Source organism: Polypterus senegalus, chromosome 16, assembly GCF_016835505.1.
Source record: "Polypterus senegalus isolate Bchr_013 chromosome 16, ASM1683550v1, whole genome shotgun sequence".
NCBI classification, from domain to species: domain Eukaryota; kingdom Metazoa; phylum Chordata; class Cladistia; order Polypteriformes; family Polypteridae; genus Polypterus; species Polypterus senegalus.
The window spans coordinates 15,780,709-15,792,871 of record NC_053169.1 but is presented as its reverse complement, the minus strand read 5'-3'; the positions used below and the strand labels follow the sequence as shown (position 1 = coordinate 15,792,871).

Sequence of the window (12,163 nt, the reverse complement as noted above, 5' to 3'; positions counted from 1 at the left end):
CAACCCACAGATCACCTCCAAAGACCTGCAGGAACATCTCGCTGCAGATGGTGTATCTGTACATCGTTCTACAATTCAGCGCAATTTGCACAAAGAACATCAGTATGGCAGGGTGATGAGAAAGAAGCCCTTTCTGCACTCACGCCACAAACAGAGTCGCTTGTTGTATCAAATGCTCATTTAGACAAGCCAGATTCATTTTGGAACAAAGTGCTTTGGACTGATGAGACAAAATTGAGTTATTTGGTCAGAACAAAAGCGCTTTGCATGGTGGAAGAAGAACACCGCATTCCAAGAAAAACACCTGCTACCTACTGTCAAATTTGGTGGAGGTCCCATCATGCTGTGGGGCTGTGTGGCTAGTTCAGGGACTGGGGCCCTTGTTAAAGTCGAGGGTCGGATGAATTCAACCCAATATCAACAAATTCTTCAGGATAATGTTCAAGCATCAGTCACAAAGTTGAAGTTACGCAGGGGTTGGATATTCCAACAAGACAATGACCCAAAACACAGTTTGAAATCTACAAAGGCATTCATGCAGAGGGAGAAGTACAATGTTCTGGAATGGTCGTCACAGTCCCGACTTGAATATCATCGAAAATCTATGGGATGATTTGAAGCAGGCTGTCCATCAAATTGAACTGAACTGGAGAGATTTTGTATGAAGAATGGTCAGAAATACCTCCATCCAGAATCCAGACACTCATCACAGGCTATAGGGGACAGCGTCTGGAGGCTCAAAGGAGCAAAGGAGGCTCAACTAAGTATTGATGTCATATCTCTGTTGGGGTGCCCACATTTATGCACCTGTCTAATTTTGTTATGATGCATATTTTCTGTTAATCCAATAAACTTAATGTCACTGCTGAAATACTACTGTCTCCATAAGGCATGTCAGATATTAAAAGGAAGTTGCTACTTTGAAAGCTCAGCCAGTGAGAAACAAAAATCCAAAGAATTAAGAGGGGTTCCCAAACTTTTTCATAGAATGTATAACTATTTCATGACTTGTTTCTATCCAGTAAGCTGGCTATCAAAATCGGAGCAGAAAATGAATGTTGATCAGATGCTCTTTTTAGGGATTCCACATTGCAGTACTAATGGGCCAAGGCTTTCAAAAGTGAATGGAGTGTCATAAGAAATCATAGCTTCTGCAAGTGTGTTTTTCTGCGGACAACTGAGGACACTCAGAATGTACAAAAGAACATTGAAACATAGTCATATTGTAACACAGGGGGAAAAAAACTAAACACAAAGAGCTTCATTCTTGGATATAAAGAGCAATGTGTTAGAATATAATTATATGCATTGCACAAAACGTATTCTTCTGTCCACCATTACAAGTGACTTTTAGAAGTGTTTTCGGCGGAGTGGTGCCTCTGAGGCTAGGGATTGCATTGTGTCAAACGCTTGGGAGAGCTGTTGCCCCGTTAAACCCAACAAATAGACGTAGACAAGGGGAAAATGCAATAAGAAGATCTTTAATTCTTCTTCTTTTAAGCAGCGCCTCCAAAGCACCCCAGCCACAATAAACAGGCAAGAGAATCTATATACTGTATATAATTCACTAAGGCAAGACAACCATGGAAAGCATGCCAGAAGGGGCGTGGATTCACTAAACCGCCGACAAGTGAGACACCTATGGCGCACGCAGGAAGGAGCCACACCCACCAACTCCATGACCATTGGATATGACGACAACTCGCAGGGCCATGCCCACCAACTCGGACGCGACGACACAGAAAAAATGGTGTCATTTATATTCGCCTGTTGTAGAGGCCACATGCAGTGCAGGTCAGGTTAATGTAATGTGCATGTCATGCACCTCTGAGCTACGTTGACTGTTCATAGAGGCATGTTTCTCGTGGAGGTGAATCGCCATATGCAGCGTGTGAAACGGTTTGCGAGGGGTATCCCATGGGATCCTTAAAACAATCCTTTACAACTGAGGTTAAAGCACAATGAAGTAAGCAGTCTTTAAAAACCGACTTTTCGGTTACGACGCATGACCGCGTGCACCATAGCAAACCGTTTTACATGCTACATACAGCTATTCGCATCCGCGACAAACATGCGTCTTCTTAGATGCTCCTGCAGGAACACGGAAGACGTTTTCCTGCCCACCAACACACCTTTTTTACCGGCCGGCGTCTACCCTCGCTCTCTAGGCATTCACACTGCCTGCCCATTTGCCCGGACGCAAAAACTCACGACCACCCAGTTAGTCCCTTTCGTCTGTGGTAAGAGTCCGCATGCACGTCTGAGCCACGCGGTGTTTGTTATGCCGCGGGTTCACTATTGTGTTGTATTTTGCACTCTCCAGAGTTCCATCTTTTCATTCACTTACTGCTGTATTCTCACACCAACCCGTTTTAGACATCCGTGTCTTTCCAGAAGTGTTTAGCATTCAATAAATAATTATGCATGAGATTAACTGTGTGTCTACGCAGCGCAGAGAGGCGTGGGTAAGCCGTTGAACCCCATTCGGGCTGCAAGCCGTGGAATTCCCACTAAATGTGACTCATACGCTCCCACTCATTACGTCCCTACCCTTTGTGCACACCCCCCTCCTACCGTGGTCGGGTATCTTGGTGGATTATATATAGAAAAGCAGCCAAAACCGAAGGGTATCCCATGGGGTCCTTAAAACATTCCTTTACAACTGAAGTTAAAACACAATGAAGTAGCCAGTCTTTAAAAACCGAGTTTTCGGTTACGACGCACGACTGTGTGCACCATAGCAAACTGTTTTACACGCTACATACAGCAATTCGCATCCGCGACAAACATGCGTCTTCTTAGATGCTCCTACACTTTGTTCACACCCCCCTCCCACCTCGCTACTACTGTGGTCGGGTGTCTTGGTGGATTATATATATAAAGGCAGTCAAAACCGCACAAAATGAAAAGTCTAGAGTTCCATCTTTTCATTCACTTTCTGTTGTATCCTCAAACCCTCCCTTTTTAGACAACTGTGTCTTTCCAGAAGTGTTCAACCATCAATAAATAATTATGCGGCGTTTGTTATGCCGCGGGTTCACTATTGTGTTGTATTTTGCTCTCTCCAGAGTTCCATCTTTTCATTCGCTTACTGCTGTATTCTCACACCAACCCGTTTTAGACAACCGTGTCTTTCCAGAAGTGTTTAGCATTCAATAAATAATTATACATGACATTGAGCGTGTGTCTACCCGGCATGGGTAAGCCGTTGAACCCTATTCGGGCTGCAAACCGTGGAATTCCCACTAAGTGCGACTCATACGCTCCCACTGGTTATGTCCCTACCCTTTGTACACACCCCCCTCCCACCTCGCTACTACCGTGGTCAGGTGTCTTGGTGGATTATATATAGAAAAGCAGCCAAAACTGCACAGAGCAATGAAAAGTCTACGTCAGTCACAGGTACATCTGGACTGTGTAAAGACGACGACTCAAGTGACGTGCATACTGAACGAGAAATCAGCAGACTAGCATGATGGACGGAGCTGAATGGACGTCCTTCTCTCCTCCCGTTCCACACTCCGCGCTGTGCACCCCCATCACTCCGTCTGGCAGGAGAAGGCGCGAGGACGGTCCGCCAGTTTTCAGTCACGGACGATTGTGTGTTGGTTCATTCCGCGCATTGTTACAATGTTGTTTTTCTTGCTGATTTATTACATTACCGATTTTTCAAATGTTAATTTTCTCCCTGTGCTTAAAAATCATTAAAAAACCGGCCTGATTATGCAGCGTATGGTACGCCACGGGTTGGCTAGTATACAATAATAATAATAAAACACAATGTCTCCTCCACACCTCCCAGCAAGCTCTGTTCTACTACTCCCAACTCCGGTTCCCTTGCTGGGTTCCCATCAGTCCTTTATATAGTCTTTGACCTGAAAGTGCTTCTGTTCTTCCTCCCACGTGACTTGCCAGCACTTACGGGTCAGATAGAGAATCCCAATTCTTTAATCAGCCCAGAAGTACTGTGGGGGTTCCGTCCTCATGACTTCCTAGTACTTCCGGGCTGCAAGGGAAGCATGACTCCCCAGGTCACCCTGACTCCCTGGCGGCACCCACGGCACCCAACAGAGCTGAGAAAATGGTCTCCAGGTCCCAGGATGCCCTGCATGAATCCGGGACACTGCTACACTCCAGCGGAGCTGCCATCTAGCGTTTTGGGGGAGGCAGTGTCCTGGAAAAGCTGTCTTTCCCCCATCCTTCCATCCTTTGGGCGTCCTGACTGGGTTGAGCTGCCGGCCCTCCCTCACAACTGGCAAACGGAAAGGTTGCTGGTTTGAATCCCGTAAACGCCAAAGGTGACTCTTTGTTGGACCCTTTGAGCAAGGCCCTTAACCTGCAATCTTTGCATCCTGGGTATGACATTAATCTGCATCCAGCCCTGCATGTAGGCCCTCCAACCTGCAGGGAAAAACCTGCCACTCCAGCCGCCATAAAAAACCTCACATTGGTTCCATTCCATCTGAACTGGTGTGGTGCTGAGGTGTCACCCATCTGTCGCATGGCTGCACTCGAGTCCTAATCTGGGTTCCTGCGTTGGTTTGTCATGTGGTGGGTGCGGCAATGCGCCATATCAGCTTGAGCTCCAAACCTCTCTCCTCTTTAGAAGACCTACAATCCCAACATTTGTTGCAAAGAGTAGACCTAGTGAAAGTGAACGGTAAATTCTCCATGTGCTTCTAAGGAGCTCTGGGACATGATGATGCATAACATCCCATCAAATGTGTCATCAGATGATTCAATTTTAAGAGAGCATAATTCATCCATTTGATTTGTAAGATCGCAACAACACTATGTGATCTGTTTACAAACACTTTTTTCTTTGTTTCTTGTTTAGGTGAAAGGCTACCAAAGCCAGATAGGGGGAAGATGCGTTTTCACAAAATTGCAAATGTCAACAAAGCTTTGGACTTTATTGCGAGCAAAGGAGTGAAGCTGGTCTCCATTGGGGCTGAAGGTATCTTCTCTCGCTATGTATTTTCTCTGCTAGTGAATTCACTTATGCATGGGTTAAGTTATTTTTGTGGGAGAGAACCTTCTGATTTTTTTACTTTTGTCTTGCACACCTTATACCCAATGTGGAAATTTAAAATTCTTAAGGCTCCAGGTGGGATTGGCACTTTGGTTTAACTCTGTTGTCACCTCACAGGTTCATAGACCTGAGGTCAGAAATAGTGTCCTACAGCTCCATGGAGCCATATTTCACGTTTCTCTGAATGCTGTGAGTGTGGGATTTACATGTGTTCGTATTTTGTGGGTTTCTGACCTCCTCAAAGACGTGCATTTTAGTTTAGTTTGGTTCTAATTTAGCCCAGTTGTGGCATTGTGAGCCCTGAATTGGACTGACATGCTGTTCAAGATGGATCCTTCTTTGTGCTTCATCATTTTTCTCTTTGCAGTTCTACAATGGTATACTTCACAAAAATGGATGGATGGATGGATGCATCCCTTAGGCAGCAGTTCCGCCCACTAAACCACCATTCTACCTCACCATTACATTTTATTATTCATTCATTTTCTAACATGATGTTAACTAGTTTACTGTCACAAGTGCCGAACCCATCAACACTGGGCACATGAAAAGGGCAATGCATCATCACAGGACACATTCAGTCACACACACCAACATTTACTGCTAATTTAGAGTATCTAGTTAAGACAACATCCTCATCTTTGGGGGGGAAAACCAAAGTACTTTGAGAAAAACTATACAGTGTGTATTACAACATAACATTTTCAAACTCATTAAATAAGATTCAAAGTTATGAGGGGCTATAAGCTGGTTAAGTTTGAAGATGCTACCAAAATAGGAGGATTTTGGCAGATCTGTCAAAATTATTACAGAAGGACTTGGACAGCAGACAGACTTGGGCAGATTTGTGGCAGATGAAATTAAATGTCAGTAAATGTTAAAGAATTACACATAGGAAGTAAAATGTGAGGTCTGAATACACAATGGGAGGTCTGAAAATCGACAGTCCGCCTTATGAGAAGGATTTAGGAGTCCTAGTGGACTCTAAGCTATCGACTGCCAGACAGTGTTCAGAAGCCATTAATAAGGCTAACAGAATGTCAGGTTATATAGCGCCTTGATGCATGGAGTACAAGTCACAGGAGTTTCTTCTCAAGCTTTATAACACACTGGTGAGGCCTCATCTGGAGTCCTGTGGGCAGTTTGGGTCTCCAGGCTACAAAAAGGACATAACAGCACAAGAAAAGGTCCAGAGAAGAGCGACGAGGCTGACAGTGGATGAGTTATGAGGAAAGATCAAAAGAGCTGAGCCTTTACAGTTTACCACCCTCTTTCATTGCTTGTGTACAACAAGCCTAATGGAGTCTTGAAAATTTTAACTGGAAGGTAATGAGATTCCTTAAATTATGATCCACATTCGCTGTGCCATTGCTAAGTTATTTTAGGCCATGCTTATTAGTGTGTCAACTGACTGTTCGGTAGCTAACCTGTACGGCTGGGTTCCCCCCGCCGTTTATGATCTACGCCCCTAGGCGAATGCCTACTTTACCTTAATGGTGGCACCAGCCGTGCACATTCAGTATCATAACCTGAGTTCTCAGTGATTTCTGCATAGACAAGCTTGGCTCTGTAATCTGCACAGAGTGTAGAACTGTCTTGAGGTGATGTCACATTAAGTGACCTCTGGTCATAGGGTACGTGACACTTGCCTAATTCAGTTGCTGATGTTGTCGCTGGATCTTGTCAATTTATATGACCTCGAACTGAAAATCCACTTTATGAGAAGAATTTAGGAGTCATAGTGGACTCGACACTATCAATAGGCTAACAGAATGTCAGGTTATATAGCGCCCTGATGTGTGGAGTACAAGTCACGGGAGGTTCTTCTCAAGCTTTATCACACATTGGTGAGGCCTCCGCTGGAGTCCTGTGTGCATTTTGGGTCTCCAGACTACAAAAAGGTCATAACAGCACAAGAGAAGGTCCAGATAAGAGCAACTAGGCTGAGTCCAGGTCTACAAGGGATGAGTTAGGAGGAAAGATTAAAAGAGCTGAGCCTTAAGGAGATGAAGAGGAGACCTGACTGAAGGGTTTAAGATCATGAAGGGAATTAGTCCAGTGGATCGAGACGGTGACTTTAAAATGAGTTCATCAACAACACGGGGACACAGTTGGGAACTTGTTAAGGGTAAATTTCACACAAACATTAAGAAGTTTTTCTTTATGCAGAGGACCACAGACACATGGAATAAGTGACCAAGTAATGTAGTAGACAATAAGACTTTAGGGAATTTCAAAACTCAACTTGATCTTTTTTGTTTTAGAAGAATTAAGTGGATAGGACTGGCGGGCTTTGTGGGACTGAATGGCCTGTTCTCGTCTGGAATGTTCTAATATTATATTACCCATCCATCCATTTTTGTAATCTGCTTATGCAGTTGTGGGGAAGCTGCAGCCTGTCCCAGCAATCATAGGACAACAACAACCCCTGATTACAGGGTTGCCAATCCATCACAGAGTGAACATACAGACAATTTAGCAATGACATCCCACATAACATGCATGTCTTTGGACTGTTGGAGGAAACCAGAGAACCAATCCATGTGGTCACAGGGCAAACATACAAACTCCTTTCAGGGAACATCCAGGACATGAACCATGGCCTCTTTGTTGCAGGGCAGCAGCTGTACCATTGCTCTACCGTGCTACCCCATTTCAATATCAATACTTATATTATTTACCAATTATGGGTAACACTAATTATTTTCTTATTCATGGCTGTGGAGAGTTAGAGGCTACTCTGGTAACACGTGGCACAAGGAAGAAATACATGCTGGACAGAGAGCTTATACTACTTAGGGCACACAGACCCCCAGTAGTTCATATATTGCTTGTCCATCAATCTACCCACTCAACAACCAACCAATCCTTCCTTCTATTCATTTATCGATTTTTCAAACCTGCTTAGTCTATTATAGGGTAGTGCATAGTCATAGCCTAGCCTGATAACAACAACGCAAGACCTTACCCTTGTTGCAATTAAGAGTCACAAACATATCAAATAAATGTCATTGTGAGGCCTCTAAAATGCTTCACATCTTGCCCAGAAGAGGCTCACCCCAGTCCAACGTACTCTAACTGCTAACTGCTGGACCTGGCCTAGCAAGTCCCATCATTTGGAAACTGGCATTAAATAATTAGAAAAATCCCAAAACATATCATACCTTTGGCATGTGTACAAAAGGGCAAAGAAAAAATCTTTAAATGATTTATTAGACAAAAAAAAAAAAGGAAAATACAAACTAATGTTCAAAACAACAAACACAAAGAGGAGTTGCCTAAAAGGCAATCCTAAGCAAGTAAGCTCCAAAACGCAATCCAAAAGAAATCCAAAAGTCAAAGTCTTTAAACAGAAGAAAGTTACAAAAAACAGTAATTTTCCAAAAAATATTCCAAACACATGCACAGTTAAAGGGATGATACACATTTATGAACATAACGGAATATACATGACAATATGCTAAATAATAATACACATAAATACCAACTATTACATGCGTAACAACCCTGAAGAGACTCCAGCACATAGCAATGCACGTTCACTCACACAGGACCAATTGAGCATAATTAATTTAAATTAAAATGTGTGAACACGAGAAGAATATGCAGACCCCACACAGACCGTGACTGGACCAGGTTTCTGCAACTATAAGAAGACTGTGCTAAGTACACCACCACAGATGCAGCCACAACTCAATTCAAGTCAGTTTTATGTATTTCATAGTATGGACGCTGAAGTCAAAAACAACGGGAGATAAACACCAATTTAAAGTAAAAAGCAATTTCTTTATTCTTGGTGAGCAGAGAGGCTGCCTCCACTTGCCAGCTCAATTTGCCACAGGCAGCAGCCTTTCACTGACAGTCAGATCAGACAGCCTGCTAGCAGGAAGGAGAGACTTCCTTTTAAAAGATTGTTGACGAGAAAAAAAGAGGAAACATAGCAGTTCATCTTGAGGTTATACATAAATCATAATAGCTTACGACTCCCTGAATTGGAATGTGTACATTGCTTCTTTCAGATAAAGAAGTTATCAGGGCATTCACCGTTTTAAGAAATATGCTAAAATAATTGCAAGCAAGAATTCAGAAACTGTCACATTGATTTATAATATCACAGGGTGTTCGGTTAGCATCAAGAGGTCAGCATTTTCCCATAAAAGAATGCAAGTTTAGTCCCTTATCCTGTGCACAAGCTTAATTCTTTCTATCTGAATCAAGAACAAATCATATAGAAATAATGAATCTCTGCAGCATGATTAATACAAAATACAGTACTTGGTATTGTGAAGTATAGTGGTGCTTGAAAGTTTGTGAACCCTTTAGAATTTTATATATTTCTGCATAAATATGACCTAAAACATCATCAGATTTTCACTCAAGTCCTAAAAGTAGATAAAGAGAAACCAGTTAAACAAATGAGACAAAAATATTATACTTGGTCATTTATTTATTGAGGAAAATGATCGAGTATTACATATTTGTGAGTGGCAAAAGTATGTGAACCTCTAGGATGATCAGTTAGTTTGAAGGTGAAATTCGAGTCGGGTGTTTTCAATCAATGGGATGCCAATCAGGTGTGAGCGGGCACCCTGTGTTATTTAAAGAACAGGATCTATCAAAGTCTGCTCTTCACAACACATGTCTGTAGAAGTGTATCATGGCACGAACAAAGGAGATTTCTGAGGACCTCACAAAAAGAGTTGTTGATGCTCATCAGGCTGGAAAAGGTTACAAAACCATCTCTAAAGAGTTTGGACTCCACCAATCCACAGTCAGACAGATTGAGTACAAATGGAGGAAATTCAAGACCATTGTTACCCTCCCCAGGAGTGGTCGACCAATAAAGATCACTCCAAGAGCAAGGCATGTAATAGTCACAAAGGACCCCAGGGTAACTTCTAAGCAACTGAAGGCCTCTCTCACATTGGCTAATGTTCATGTTCATGAGTCCACCATCAGGAGAACACTGAACAACAATGGTGTGCATGGCAGGGTTGAAAGGAGAAAGCCACTGCTCTCCAAAAAAAACATTGCTGCTCATCTGCAGTTTGCTAAAGATCACGTGGACAAACCAGAAGGCTATTGGAAGAATGTTTTGTGGATGGATGAGACCAAAATAGAACTTTTTGGTTTAAATGAAAAGCGTTATGTTTGGAGAAAGGAAAACACTGCAATCCAGCATAAGAACCTTATCCCATCTGTGAAACATGGTGGTGGTAGTATCATGGTTTGGGCCTGTTTTGCTGCATCTGGGCCAGGACGGCTTGCCTTCATTGATGAATTCTGAATTATATCAGAGAATTCTAAAGGAAAATGTCAGGACATCTGTCCATGAACTGAATCTCAAGAGAGGGTGGGTCATGCAGCAAGACAACGACCGTAAGCACACAAGTCGTTCTACCTAAGAATGCTTAAAGAAGTATAAAGTGAATGTTTAGGAATGGCCAAGTCAAAGTCCTGACCTTAATCCAATCGCAATGTTGTGGAACGACCTGAAGTGAGCAGCTCATGTGAGGAAACCCACCAACATCCCAGAGTTGAAGCTGTTCTGTATGGAGAAATGGGCTCAAATTCCTCCAAACCGGTGTGCAGGAATGATAAAAAGTTACCAGAAACGTTTAGTTGCAGTTATTGGGGGGTCACACCAGATACTGAGAGCAAAGGTTCACATACTTTTGCCACTCACAAATATGTAATATTCGATCATTTTCCTTAATAAATAAATGACCAAGTATAATATTTTTGTCTCATTTGTTTAACTGGTTTCTCTTTATCTACTTTTAGGACATGAGTGAAAATCTGATGATGTTTTAGGTCATATTTATGCAGGAATATAGAAAATTCTAAAGGGTTCACAAACTTTCAAGCACCACTGTAACTTCTTATAATCATTACAGTTAATGTTTTTTTTTTCTTTCTCAATAGCATACACTTTTTCTTTTAAATTGGCTTCTTCTATAGATTTAGAGTGACATTATTGTCAGGTTGAACCTTGTAAATGAATACAAAAAACAACATGAAAAGTTTGGGGATCCACCTCGTGTACTTGAAATAAGGTTTGTGTAGAGTAGGTCTTTATAGACATGACACAGAATTGAAAAGAAAACAAAATGGCTGCCATATATGCGGTAGATGGCAAGTGATGTAATGGGAGAACGGTATTCTGGGAACCGGAAATGACATCAGAAGGAGGTGGGACCTTGAGAACTGGAAGAGGAAGTGATGTTGGTTGTCTTCTGAGGACCGGAAGTGGCTTTAGGCTGAGGGCAGGGAGAGAGGAGAAAGAGTTGGAGGGCAGCGCCAGGGGTCTGGAGGGAACATACACTTTTTTAAGCCCATAAACTGTCTCCCAAGCACACGTGTGTGACAACCTATTATAGTAGTGAGTAGAACTACTTCTTTAACAGAAAAAAGCTCACAACACATTCTGTTTTCTGGTTCTTAAACTTCATATATTCACTTAAATCCAAAGAAATGTCACTCCAAAATATGAAGTGGAATAACAAAGTAAAATGTTTAGTGGCATAAAAGCAGAATGCGGTTTATAGCTTGAGGACGTTTAACGTGCGGAGAAGCAATTCCTCTTTTGGAAAGGCCTTCCTATGAAATTCATTGCTTTTGCTTGAATTGCAGAAATTGTGGATGGGAATGTGAAGATGACTTTGGGTATGATCTGGACTATCATCTTGCGCTTTGCCATTCAGGATATTTCAGTGGAAGGTAAGAACTATGCAGTCATTCTTATTCAATTCAAGACCATTATCTCTGTCTTTGCTTTTTTGCTTTATTATTAAAATTTGCACATTGATGGCACCTGCTGATAATTACTATATTCTAGCTATTAAATAAAATCTCTAAGTTTCATTCCTTTTTTTTTTTTTACTGTAATAGTTCACAAAAATATTTTTTGGCTGTTTAACAATATTTTAGTAAAAATGCATGTGTTTGGGACGTTGTTAGCATACAACTGGATGAGTAACAAGTAATATGAGATTTGTTCATGGACTTTTTGATGTTGTTTGCTGTTAGTTCAGCATTGGTCACCATAGACCTCTACAGTATATCAGGGTGGCCTATATTTATGTATATGACGTTTCACAGGCTGTAGCATTTAAACTACTGCGTGGAAAG

The 12,163-nt window shown here is 42.1% G+C and overlaps 1 protein-coding gene across 1 annotated transcript in view; it reads left to right on the top strand.

The window, feature by feature from the left end:
• LOC120516954 (alpha-actinin-2) overlaps positions 1-12,163 on the top strand; it is a 155,165-nt gene that overhangs the window by 39,702 nt on the left and 103,300 nt on the right. Inside the window, exons 3-4 of the mRNA XM_039738993.1 lie at positions 4,838-4,957; positions 11,666-11,752. Coding sequence (XP_039594927.1) covers positions 4,838-4,957; positions 11,666-11,752 — 207 coding nt within the window. The remainder of the gene's footprint in view (positions 1-4,837; positions 4,958-11,665; positions 11,753-12,163) is intronic.